The following is a 14,207-nucleotide window of genomic DNA, read 5'->3' on the forward strand; positions in this document are numbered from 1 at the left end:
GAACCATGAGGCTGCGGGTTCGGTCCCTGCCCTTGCTCAGTGGGTTAATGATCCGGCGTTGCCGTGAGCTGTGCTGTAGGTTGCAGATGCGGCTCGGATCCCAAGTTGCTGTGGCTCTGGCATAGGCCAGTGGCTACGGCTCCGATTAGACTCCTAGCCTGGGAACCTCCATATGCTGTGGGAGCAGCCCAAGAAATAGCAAAAAGACAAAAAAAAAAAAAAAAAAAAAAAAAAAAGAATGAAGGAACTTCTGAAAAGAGTGAGCACATACTTCAAAACCAGCACTGCAACAATATAAACTTAGGGTGTGTGTGTGTGTGTGTGTGTGTGTGTGTGTGTGTGTGTGTGTGTGTGTGTGTGTGTGTGTGTGAGAGAGAGAGAGACAGAGAGAGAGAGACAGAGAGTTCTCTTTCCATCTGTACTGAATAATGCCTAGTGACGGATTCTATTTTTCTCTTCAAATTAGACCCCAAAATAATGTGAGGTCTCTCATGGGATGTTTTGATGATATATCCCAAACGGCACATAATACCACAGCGTGAATTTGGCGTAAAAGAACTTAGTGACATGTACAACAAGAGGCAAGAAGCACTTAGCCCAAGGGGTTCGGTGCTCTAGAAACTGCCTGGGAATGTCAACTATTACATCTGCTCAAATGTTTGATAAGCTGCACTCCCCCCCTCCTCCATCTTTTGGAAGAGGGCAATTCCTCCATCCAGGGTCTCAAGAGACAAATCAAAATATCAGCTCAAAATAAGTCCCTGCAAACATGCTTCTGCCCTGGATCATGTCAACAGAGAAACCACAAGACTCAAGCACGGATTATGCCTTTTTCAAGGGTGCCCCATCCTCAGCCTATTTTCCAAGGATTTAAATCTACTTGACACAGGCCAGGACCTGGGACCTGGGACCTGGGACCCTTTGCTGCAGTGCTTGCACCTGATCAAACAACTTCTGGAGCAACAAAATACATAGAAACTACTGAGGAATGTAGAGACTAAAAATAACTGCGGACAGGTGCAGTTGGGACAAATTATGAACAAGAAGATACAAAACATCTAAAGGCTCAACTGCCACTTGTGAAGAGCGCACAGCAAGAGCAGGGCATGGGGAGCAAGAGCAGGTACTCTGCACCCCCCCTGCACGCAGCACCAAAGGGGTGGGCAGACCACCTTAGCCACCCCCCTGGCCTGACCACCGGATCCGCCTCTACCCTCGCCCCATGTGAGGAATCAGCTTGGCACTCCACCCGCCCAGCCAGCAAGCAAGGGAACCTGTTGCTTGCTTTACTCCCCACTGCGGCAGCAAAGCCCCCAGGAAAGTTTTACCTGAATTTTCCTTTCGGGCCTCTTATCAATTTCTATTGATTAAGGGAGCCAAAAGCCATGGATGATGATATATTTACTCCACAGTCACCAGTGGAGCTTAACTGATTTACTCATACTGGAGAAAAACACATAAAAGCTCCTGAATTGAGAGCGGCCTTCCTACCTGTTAACTTCCGAAAGCATTCACAGGATAGAACCATTACTTTGTAATAAGTTTAAATGCAGGATAATCTACAAAACAGAGTCATGATCTTGTACCCCTGCAACGAACGTAATACTGTACATCCATCATACTTCAATTACAAAATAAATAAATAGAGGAGTTCCCGTCATGGTGCGGCGGAAACGAATCTGACAGGTTCGATCCCTGGCCTTGCTCAGTAAATTAAGGACCCAGCGTTGCCATGAGCTGTGGTTTAGGTCGCAGAAGTGGCTGGGATCCTGGTCGCTGTGGCTCTGGTATATCAACGCGACGCCTCGCCTGGGAACCTCCATATGCCACGAGTGTGGCCCTGAAAAAAAAAATGACTAAATAAATAAAAATAATTCATAGGAATGCTTTGCTCGGCCCCAATATGGGTTCATGGGAGCCGACTCTACGGCGCGGTTAATATTTTCAGACGTAAATTTTTCTTGTAGGTCTGTCTTGTCTTGCAGGGTCACATCTTTGATTGACGCCCTCCCCAGGCACACACAGGCCCCCGTGTTGGGGAGGGTCCCTCCACTCACGCTGCTCCACTCCCTCCTTACCTTTGTACAGAGTCTTGGGCACCTGGCAGGTGTGTCCGCATCCATTGGAGCAGCATTTCTTAACCCCAGAGCACTCGTTGTCCACCTCGCAGCTTTCCACGCAGGCGGCCGCAAACCCGCTGGCTTTCTCAGGAGCTGGACAGTCCCCCTGCTTCACCGACAGGATGTACTTGAGGAACTCACAGCTGGTCAGGCATTCGTAGTTCTTCTTGGGGAACAGAGGCTGGGAGGCAAGAGAAGAAAAGCCCAGATATGTGGGGTCTGATTTCCTAGACATTGGAAAGGCAGGTCCAAACACTTACTGCGCTGAAATTTCCCTTGAATGCTTTACGAAACAGATGTATTCGCTTCCTTTCTTCCTAAAGAAGGGTTATTTTATGCCAGTTTTCTCAAGGAACATGACCCATGACTTAGACCTTTACATTACAAGCCACAGATACACACAAGCGACACATCCACATTAATATGTTCTGGGTTCTAGCATTGTAAAAAAAAAAAAAAAGTACGTCAAGCCATCATTACTCTGACAATTAAATATCAGGGAAAGATTTCATGCACTTCAATTAGTTCTCAAAGGTGGAAAATTTGAAACACAAGCTAGAAAACGTATAATTCTAAGCTGTGAACTCAAATTGTAGAATAATTCTAAGCTGAGAACTCAAATTGTAGAATAATTCTAAGCTGTGAACTCAAATTGTGGAATAATTCTAAGCTGTGAACCCAAACTGTAGAATAATTCTAAGCCGTGAAGTCAAATTGTAGAATAATTCTAACCTGTGAACTCAAACTGTAGAGGTCAATGAAGTTGGTGATAATAATTATACCTGAAGTTTGAAAAACTAACATAAATTGATTGGGTTAAAATCGGTTTCAATTTAAGAGCTTTCCAGGTAAAACAGAGGAAAGGCCATGGCTTTAATACTGAAGTGGCACAAATCTGTAGCTAATTAAAACAAACAAACAAACAAAAACTGGGTAGTTCCAGGGACTTCCCAACGTGGCACAGTGGTTAACGAATCCGACTAGGAACCATGAGGTTTTGGGTTTGGTCCCTGCCCTTGCTCAGTGGGTTAACAATCTGGCGTTGCCGTGAGCTGTGGTGTAGGTTGCAGACACGGCTCGGATCCCGTGTTGCTGTGGCTCTGTTGTAGGCCGGGGTCTACAGCTCCGATTGGACCCCTAGCTTGGGAGACTCCATATGCCGCGGGAGCGGCCCCAAGAAATAGCAAAAAGACAAAACAAACAAACAAACAAAAAAACTGGGTTGTTCCCATCCTCGATCAGTGGTTAACGAATCCGACTAGGAACCATGAGGTTGTGGGTTTGATCCCTGGCCTCACTCAGTGGGTTAAGGATCCGGTGTTGCCGTGAGCTGTGGTGTAGTTCGCAGACACAGCTTGGATCCTGCTTTGCTGTGGCTCTGGCGTAGGCTGGTGGCTACAGCCTGATTAGACCCTAGTCTGGGAACCTCCATATGCCGCAGGATCGGCCCTAGAAAAGGCCAAAAAAAAAAAAAAAAAAAGACTTTACTATGCCATACAGCAGAAATTGACACAACACTGTAAATCAACTATACTTTACTAAAACAAAGCTTTACAAACATTGGGAAAGCATCCTCAGTTGCCAAGGCTTTTCTCTCTCATTCAATTTCGCAGCGCATTTTTCTGTTCGCCGCTAGAAGCGTTTTCCTTCCTCAGCTTTGGAAGTTCTAAATTCAGGTCCAAAGCAAAGTTAGAAATCAAGGAAAGGGATCTGTAACAATTATGGAGTGTTGGCCAGCTTTCCTCTTTCAAAAAAGTTGATATATCACATGCACTGAAAGAAAATACTTGGTTACCGAAATCATGGGCCCCTGCCACATGGACTGAGATTTCTCTGCAGAAATAATTTTTAAAAATCTGTCAAGTGTTTACTGCTTGCTAACTTGGAAATCACAGGGCCTTAGTCTGCACTATGGCATAATCAAATCAACTCCGTGCAAAACTGCTTCGCCTCTGAAAACGGGGTGTAAGTCCAGAAGCAGAACATCAGTGCTGTCCGTTTAATCATCTCCGTGCCATCCGCCACGCCCTTGAACTGGGAGGGAGAAGAAAGCAGAGACGGTGTTGTCTCCTCTTATCATTTGCTTACTAACAGGGCCGAATCAAACACAGATAAGCAAAAGAATGGCCAAGACAGGTATCCAACATTTGTGCCCACCGAGCGTAAAGGCAGAATGATCACAGCACAGGAATTTGGATCTTCCACTTGCTGTGAGAGTTGTTCTGTAAAAGGCAATATCTTTTTCTTTTTGCTCTGGATTCAAAAATGTGAATTTGGTGGCTGATTTTATTGAGGACCATGGAAACGAAAAAGTTCCTGCCTGCACAGGGTCTGAGCGCTTGCAGTGGTGCTGATGACGTGATGAAGATTGCATGCGACCGTGCACACAGAGAAACAGGCAGGGCTTGCAGTGTGGGCTCACACCAGGTACCCAGCAGGACGGGAATGAATGACGTGGCTCTTCCGGTCTCACTGCCGCATGCTTCCTGTTTAACGTTTTCAAATTCTCATGGGATTCTAACAAAAATGTCATATGAGCCAAAGAGAGAGAGAGAGAGACGGTTTGGTTCTGTTTCTCCTATGGCGTGACCCTCCACCCATCCACAGGTCTCCATCGTTCCAGGCCAGGCACTGAAATCGGAGGGAGGGAGCTGGGCCCCTCGGAAATTGGCAACAAAGAAACAGTCCCAGTTTTTGAGCTTCCACAAAGGTCATCTTACAACTATTTGGTACAGTACTCTTACAGAGGTGTTCTACTTAACTTGAATTGTTTACATCTCCTGAAGGCAAATTTTAATGTTCTCTATCAACTATCTTGGATAGTTGTCTTGGATCAGGCTGAAAAATATTAATGATCTGAACACAGATGAGAGAACACGTGAGATCTGTACACAAGGGCTCTCTGCCTTTAATCGCCACTTAATGAGAATTTATGAGTTGAATGGCATAAGGACAAAAAATGCTTACAGGTCAGAAAAAAAAATGAGGTGTGAATATTAATACTCTAGATATAAAGAAAACGTGTAAATTGGTCCCCGGATGGCCAGCTAGAAATCCCGTGAGCAAAAGGTCATTTGGGTACAGGAAAAAAAAATGTCTGACTATCGAGCATGGCATATGTCCTGTGCTATCACAAGTTAATTGCTGGTAGGCTCGTCAGGAGGAATGTGAACGTTTTGGGAAAGGTGTGATTACCCATATGATTATGCCCTTCAACTTCATGGAAATATAAACACGCACGGCAGCAAGAGAAGACACGCTAAATGTTGGGTTTCTTTCTTCTTCTTCTTTTTTTTTTTTTTTTTTTTTGGCCACACCCATGGTATGAGAAATTTCCCTGGGCCTGTGATCGGACCCAAGTCACAACAGTGACAATGCCAGATTCGTAACTGCTCGGCCACCAGGACACTCCTTATGCTGATTAATTTTTGTTTGTTTGCCCTGACCACATGCAAAACCAAAAACACAACAGCTTTCAAAGAGCATGTATTTTTTCTACAGTAGATCGTGCCTACAGGATGTCATTGTCTCTCCAAAGAAGGGCTTGTAAAAGAAAATTGGTGAAGGGAACTGCCCTTAGGCGCACTGGGTTAAGGAGAAAATCCTTCATATTTTAATTGATTTTCTACACAATATTAATTCTTATAAACCTCTCCCCTATCTCATGTCTCAGCTCATGACTAAAATGTGTTTTCAGAACCTGACCTGGGCAATACACTAAGCTCAACTTACCTGTGGCAAATGGTAAAAACAGAATGAAATAGTAACAAAAGAGGGTAACCATTCTTGGAGGCTTTTCTTTCTTTTTTTTCTTTCTGGCCACGCCCATGTCATATGGATGTTTCTGGGCCAAGGATCAAACCAGTGCCCCAGCAGTGACGCAAGCCACTGCAGTGACAACCCAGATCCTTAACCCACTGCACTGGAGCTCCCTTGAATGCTTTTTTTTAAGATAGTAATAGTTGTCATTTTGTTTGGTGTAAAATGCAAGGTACTGTACAATAAAATAATTTGTGCAGCAATCATGGAGTGATGGACATATATACATGTAATTCAGTAAGTTATCTTAATATGTTAGAAATCATACAAATATGAGGCCTCAGATACGGAGAGAACACTGCGTTTGGTATTGGTTCAATTCAAGGAAATTGCACCATGTGCCAAATCTCAAATGCACAGCCTTTGCCAAAAGCTTGGGCCTGGGAGCTTCTCTCCATGCTCCAGGCAATACGCACATGTGCAACCTTGAACGTGGAATCCCCGAAATGAGTTCTCCACCATCCTCACCAGCATCCCTTCCATCCTCACCAACTCCCAGCATCGGTACCAGCATCCCCATCATGCTCACCAGCATCCCCCTCCATCCTCACCAGCGTCCCTTCCATCCTCACCAACTCCCCAGCATCCGTACCAGCATCCCCATCATGCTCACCAGCATCCCCGCCATCCTCACCAATGACTAGCTGACACACCAGCCATGGCAGTGTATTCCTAACAGGTGTGAGGACCCGGCATGCACTCCACTCTACCAGCTGCTTCCCTAGCTCGCCCCGCTTGTTCCTCCCCAGTCCCCCACTACCAGGGTTATCTCCACTTGACAAATGAGCCAGTGGAAGTTTGCGGAGATTGTAATTTATCCACAATCACAGCAAGGAAGCGTGTGGGCCAGTGTTTTTCTAAGGGCCGCCCCACATCTCAGGGTAAAATTAGAAGATGGCTAAGCCACTGGATGTCAACTTGCTTCCCTAAGAGGATCACCTGGAGGCTTCTAAAACTCCAGAAATATCAAGGAAGAGAGCAGAGGGGAAAATGCACACACACACACACACACCATACATGCACGCACACACTCATTTACATGTATATACATAAATCATACATATATAAATTAAAAGGACAGGTATAGTCCAACCATATTGACAACAACAGGCCATACTGAAATACAGCTTATTGACTGATCTTCAAGAATACAAATATGATTTCTCAGGCTCCAGGTAGAAAAGGCACGTGGATTATGATGGAGAAAATGAGGTTTCTTCAGGTTAATGTCTCTCTATAAAATTTTTTTTGTCTGTCTATAAAATTTAATGTGCGATGCCAATAGAGCAATGGCTATAAAACAATAATAAAGTACATATGTTTTATATATATATATATGATAAACTAAGTTGTTATTGTGTGACAGAAATATTATCCAAGACATAAAGACTCAAAGAAATGACATCTATGAGCCTTTCTTGCAAAACTGTGCAATGGTGAAACTCAGCTGTTCCACAGGTTAACAGAAACCAAGAATACATTAGTTAGCACAGCACCCCTCCCCAAGATAAAATGTTTTCTTATACATTATTTGAGTATAAACGTTTGGGCGATCCAATTTGGACTTCAGCTATGACAGCAGGCAAAGTTTGTCATGAATAATCTCAAAGAAAATGGTATCTATGGACTCCTGTTTAAAAAGGAATGAAGACATAATCCAATTTAGAAAGCCAAAAATAAAGAAATTAGCATAAAAGAATTACTAATCATTTTATCACCCACATAAATATAAAACTAAAATTGAATAAAGTAGGAGTTATAGCTAAAAAGAGAATTTGATGTGATAAAACCGAAAGGAGAATATACTTAAAATTTTTAAAGTTATTACTTAAAAATATAAATATTATTTTAAAGTATACTTAAAAGTTACAAAAGAGAATCTGATGTGATAAAACTAAAAGGAGAAGAATATACTTAAACACTGGTAGGTGAAGGAGCGGTGTAAGAAACCCTAACTTCATTTCAGGACATTGGTCTTAGGCTATGAAGCACTCCAGCCAAAGACTGCAGAGCTGGGACCCAGATGGGAAAAGGCTTATGAGGAGAAGTTTAGAGGAAACCAGGTGTGAGTGCTCCCGGTGGAGTTACACAGGATGCATTTGATTCTTCCAGCCAAGAGCTGTAACAGCACGTGTGAAACGCTGTCAACCCCGAGTTCAGTGGAGACTTGAAGCTCAGAGTTTTTCTGGCAAGGTGGTCACTTCGGACCTTCTACCTGGCATGTCCCAAAACTCCAGACTCCCAAAAGGAAACGGGGGCCCCTCTTCAACCACATCATTTATACTCAGAGTGTAGGAATGGTAAGCCCCCCTTATCAGCTAGGGATTGGTGGAAACCTCCCCACATCAAGGGTCAACCTTCTAAGCAGGAATTTCTAAGGAGAGGTTTGCTGTGGTAACTCTTCTGCACAGGTCATCACGGCTATTTCCGGATGGTAGACTTTGGAGGAAAGGTGAAGTTTTACTCTCCTGTGTGGTTTATTGTGTTACTGTTCTAGAAGGCGTATATGATGTCTATAAAAGAGACATTATATCATTTTTTTAAAATCTGCCAGTTGAATCTTTCAAAAAAGGCATCTAAATACTAAGTATTCATGAAAGAAGAAAAAGCATTCTGAATTCAAATGTTTCTAATTTATGCGTGGAAATGCAATTATAATTTGCTTGGGAACTCAGTTATACATACTAATTTATTAGATGTGATTATATTTAATTTGGTTCTCAGGCACAGGGTAGACCTTGCCCATGAATATTATAAAACTAGGAGAAAATCAGAAGCATGTATTTTAAGCAAGTCCCTTTCCTATGCTAAATTAGAGTCATCTTTACTGATGTTTATCTCTGCTTCCTCTTCCTCGGCTTTTCTATTTATTTTGGAGGGAAATGGGACCCTCTCTGCGGATCTGGCTGGATCTTCCACTGGGGGCAGCGCGCCAGAATCATGATGGAAGATGATCATCGGGCACGTAAGTAACTCCCCCAAATCAAAAGTTTCCAGAGAATCAGGGATGGCAAGGACCCCCAATGAAACCATCACTAACTTCTCTCCCCTTCTTTCTGCATGTTGTTGTTACCAGGCTCGACGATCAGTTATTAGCTCACTGAAGCACGGATACGCTGACTCATGAGCCAAACTGCCATCTTGGCAGAGGCATCTCATGATGAACAGAAGAAAGCATGACAGTCGCGAGACAATCATGCCTACAGGGTGCATGCTTACTAATGAACAGGTGAAGTCATGAACGGTGTCGTTTGCATAAAAATCGAGGTAGACACAGGAAGTCAGGGAGGTACACGTGAGGTCGAAGAGGATCAGACAAAGGGAAAGCTCTTAAGCCACCAAGAGTGGTAATGACTTAGTGGGGAGGGGTGACGTGCAAGACAGGGGAATATTCTAGAAGGAAAGATAAACAAATAGGAGGGACAGAAGCAAATACGGGGAACTCCATTCAGAACATGCCAAACACATCAGTCAGGCAGGAACTGTGTGACTGGAAGGCCAAGATAGTTTTGCACATCTCAATTTCTATGAATATAAAAGGAGGATAATAATAATATTTATTGTGTACTATTACCCTAAGCATTAAAGGATGTTAAACACTTAGCACAGACTGTGCCACATCATGACGCTGAAATGAGTGCTAGCTCCAAAAATAAGTGTTAGAACTTTAAAACGCTGTTCTAGAAATTCTACCGATAAAACAATTGGGGAACACTAGAGGTTAATTACAGATTGCCTAAAATCCTCAAATAAATCATGTCTTTTAGGGAGGAATAAAGTGTAAAGTGGTTAAATGCAGATATTTACTCTTTGATTTATATTTTTTTAAGTGTCCAATATGTTTCCATCTCAGAGAACTTTTTGCAAACACGGTCCAGCTCTGCAGAGTCATCACACCTGTCCACGCTACAACAGGATCAGACCTCAGAAAAGACACACACTTTCACCTTCTTAGGAGTTATAAAATGGTCTGCACCCCCAATTACAATGTTGGGGGAGGGCATTCTCCACACCAACACCAAGCAATTCTTGGCCCCAGCTGGGGGTCCTACCACTCAACTCAAGGCTGATCTATCTCCCTGGAGACCATGTCAGATGCCACAGGTTCCTGGCTCAGTCCCACAAGACTGCCCCCCACCTCCGTTTCACAGGCCAGTTGCAAGTTCAGGTTGTCATCTGTGCTTCTGACCAAACGGCTACAGCGCTACAGATTGGAGGGTCCGACACCCCCTTCCCAGGTTCAATTAATTTGCTAGAGTGCTCACAAAGCTCAGAGAAACATTTTACTTCACATGTGGCTCGTTTATTACAAAAGGACCTAGTGGAGGAATGCACAGGGCAGGGCATGAGGAGAGGGCACAAGATCCTTTTCCCATGTCTCCACATGTTCACCAACCCGGAAGCTCTCCAAACCCAGTCCTTCTGGCGTTTTATGGAGGCTTCATTACATGGGTCTGACTGATTAAGTCACTGTCCCCTGAGGACGGACCTCAGTCTCCAGCTCCTCTTTCATTCCTGTAAGTCAGAAAGAGGATGAGACTGGAAGTTCCCACTCCCTAATTACAGAGCTGGCTCCATGGCAACCAGCCCCCACCTGCAAGGGCTTTCCAAAAGTCACCTCCTTAACGTGACCAAAGACACCTTGATCCTGCTCAAGCATAGGAAATCCCCAGGGCCAAGAAAGGAGCCGAAGGCCAAATACAAATATTTTTTAAAATTATAAATCACAGCATCACAGAAATCTTCCTATAAATTTCCTAGTCCCTTGTTTATACACTGCCCTATGGGTATCACATCACTTTTAGGCAATACGGGTCCCACGATATGAATAAAAACTCATACGACTAGATGGTATTTTCTCATTATGAATGTGCAAAAGGGTAATTACAAGTACCACAGGGTAGGGAGATGGTTCTCAACAGGAGTGACTTAGCCCCACAGGGAATATTTGGCAAAGTCTGGAAGCTTTTTGTGTGTGTGTGGCCACACCCGTGGCATATGGAAGTTCCTGTGCCAGGGACTGAGTCCGAGTTGCAGTTGCAATCTACATCTCACCCGCAGCAATCCTGGATATTTTAACTCACTGCATCGGGCTGGGGAATCAAACCTGCACCTCTGCAGCAACCCAAACCACTGCAGCTGGATTCTTAACCCACTGCAACACAGCCAGAACTCCAATTGGAGACATTTCTTGGTTGTTACAACCAGAAGGGGAGTGTTCCAGGCATTTACTGGGTAAAGAGTAGGTTTGCTGCTAAAGCTCCTACAGTACCCGGGACAGGCTTACCACAAAGAATTGTTTCACTAGAAAATGACAATAGTGTCAGAAAATTCAGGATTGGAGCCGTGTCTTAATTAATTAGCCCGAGTGACACAAATGGAAAGGGAGACAAGACTCTGTCACTGTCTGGAGAAATCCAGAACTCACCGCAGGAAACAGACACTGAAACAGCTAAACCACGACGACATCAAAAACAGTGTAACAGACAGGTGTACAAGTCCAATGAGAACTGGTGGTAGCACATATTCAAAAAGCATCTCAACAGGGTCCAGCAGGGTGTCATATGACAGGGACAAGGAGAACGGAGTCACAGCCTCTGCTCCCACTTTGCTTGCCTTTCAGGAGAGAGATAAAATGTCAATAACCATGACAATATAGTTAATAAATACAGGAGACACTACCCCAACGAAGGAGGTCAAAGCGGACTGAGCACCAAAGCAGGCACTCATAAGGTGGGACAGCTGTCTTAAATTAAGAGAGGGCGGGAATGAAGAGGACCGTTCGAATGCTGGTGTTTTTTTTCAGCCATAAAGAATAGACTGTACAAAACCAGGGTAATCAGAGCACAGTCTGGAGTGCTTCAACTAATTTGGTTTTTTTATCTGGCAAAAGCCCTCCACATATGGCCCTCCACAAATGGCTGCTGAGGAATGCACGACCTGACCATAAAACCAGACAGAATATATGCGATGGCAGACAGTGGCCAACAAACAGGGCTGTATGCCCTAAGATAAGGTACAAATGAGGTGAGCCTGGAGCCAGCCAAAAGTGAATGGCTGCTCCCGGAGCAAGGTTCAAGGAGGGGTAACTCTGCACCTATTCTGAGTTGAGGAGAAAGAGATCAGAGATGGAAAAGGTGAGTCTTATGCGCAGAAAGACAGGAAGGAGGGAGCTAGGCAAAGAGAGTTGTGAGGGACCTCTGTAGATTGTAGCTGAATATTACTTCTTTTATTTTTATTTTTTCCATTATAGTTGGTTTACAGTGTTCTGTCCATTTATACTGTAGGGCAAAGTGACCTAGTCACACACACACACATATATATATATACATACACACATTCTTTTTCTCACATTATCCTCCATCATGTTCCATCTGAAGTGACTAGATACAGTTCTCAGTGCTACACAGCAGGATCTCATTCCTTATCCACTCCAAAGGCAATCACTCCCATCTATGAACCCCAGACTCCCAGTCCATCCCACACTCTCCCCCTCCCCATTTGAAAACACAAGTCTGTTCTCCAAGTCCATGAGTTTCTTTTCTGCAGAAAGGTTTATTTGTGCGGTACATTAGACTCCAGATATAAATGATATCATATGATATTTGTCTTTTTCTTTCTGAATTACTTCACTTAGTATGAGAGTCTCTAGTTCCATCCATAGTGCTGCAAATGGCATTATTTTGTTCTTTTTGATGGCTGACTAGTATTCCACTGTGTATATATACCACATGTTCTTAATCCATTCATCTGTTGATGGACATTTAGGATGTTTCCACGTCTTGGCTATTGTGAAAAGTGCTGCAATGAACATAGAGGTGCATGTGTCTTTTTCAAGGAAAGTTTTGTCCGGATATATGCCCAAGAGTGGGATTGCTGGATGATATGGTAGTTCTGTATTTGGTTTTCTGAGGTGCCTCCATACTGTTTTCCATAGCAGTTGTATCAATTTACATTCCCACCAACAGAGGAGGAGGGTTCCCTTTTCTGCACACCCTCTCCAGCATTTGCTATTTGTGGACTGGTTAATGATGGAATACTGCTTCTTGAATGTGCATGGGGTGAGAGAACACAAGACACAGGGTAAGGGGGTGGGGGGCGGTTGGGAAAGAAGAATCGGAAAGCACTAGAGCAAACAGTTCCCAGAGTTCTAACGAGGACAGTAACTCAAAGGGCATCAGACAGAGTACTCAGAAAGAGATTACCTTAGTCATGGGGCCAAATTAGCCCTCGACTAACAGCTTCTCTGAATCTGCCCCAAGAAGGTTTAGAAGCAAGTATCTAAAAAAACAAAGGGATCTCCAATAACTACATGCCAGAACAGTCTAATGCTTTTTAAAAAAAATATAGCAAAATTCAGAACACAAAAATGGGACATCTAATCAAAAATCATCAGGTATACAAAGAAACGGGAAACTGACACAGAATCCAAGGGGAGATGGAGAACCTAAAGAAACAGGGCCAGAAATGACACCCGTGATGCAATTAGCAGAAAAGGACATTTAAAAAGATATTATAGGCGTTCCCATGTGGCTCAGTGGGTGAAGCATCCAGCACTGTCACTACAGTGGCTTGGGTCACTGCTGTGGCACAGGTTCAATTCCTAGCCCAGGAACTTCCGCATGCCACAGGCACAGCCAAAAACAAACCAAAAAAAGATATTATAAACACACTCTAAGTGTCCAAGAATACAGATGATAACAAGGACGCAGGAGAGAAATGGAAGCTACAGGAGAGGCTGGTATGGAACTTCTAGAAGTAAAAATGAAGAAATAAAAAAAAAATGCCAGATGGGATTTTTAAAATGTTAGACACTGTAGGATAAAATACCAGTTGATGGTTCCTTGAAGAAATAGCGCTAACAACTATTAAAATGAAGCAGAGAGTTGGGGGGAAAAAAAGATCAGAGACTCACTAACCCAGGAGACCATATAAAGTCTGTTAAGTATAATTAGGCTCCCAGAAGACAGAAGACACAAGACGGGACAGAAAAAATAGTAACAGTGGCTGACACATTACAATTTCAATGAAAATTATAAACCCACAATTAGAAGAATCTGAATGACCCCAAGCAGAAGAAACATAAAGGACAGCCCATCAAGATACATCATAACCATACTGTTTAAAATCAGACACAGAGAAACTTAAAAGCAGACAGAGCAATAGAAAGATACTTCGTGAACAGTTAAAAAAAAAAAGAATGTTGGAGATTTTTCAGAAAATATGAAAGATAAAAGAAAATGGAAAAATATTCTTGAACCACTAGTT

At 43.4% G+C, this 14,207-nt stretch overlaps 1 protein-coding gene across 1 annotated transcript in view; it reads right to left on the reverse strand.

Moving 5' to 3' along the window:
* LOC100154011 (anosmin-1) overlaps positions 1-14,207 on the reverse strand; it is a 201,311-nt gene that overhangs the window by 66,486 nt on the left and 120,618 nt on the right. The window contains exon 4 of the mRNA XM_085008999.1: positions 2,079-2,301. Within this exon, the coding sequence (XP_084865125.1) occupies positions 2,079-2,301 (223 nt within the window). The remainder of the gene's footprint in view (positions 1-2,078; positions 2,302-14,207) is intronic.

Source organism: Sus scrofa, chromosome Y, assembly GCF_054392235.1.
Source record: "Sus scrofa isolate SSC_HxYL_T2T_F1_AM1 chromosome Y, Sscrofa_HxYL_maternal_Yorkshire_Landrace_v2.0, whole genome shotgun sequence".
NCBI classification, from domain to species: Eukaryota; Metazoa; Chordata; class Mammalia; order Artiodactyla; family Suidae; genus Sus; species Sus scrofa.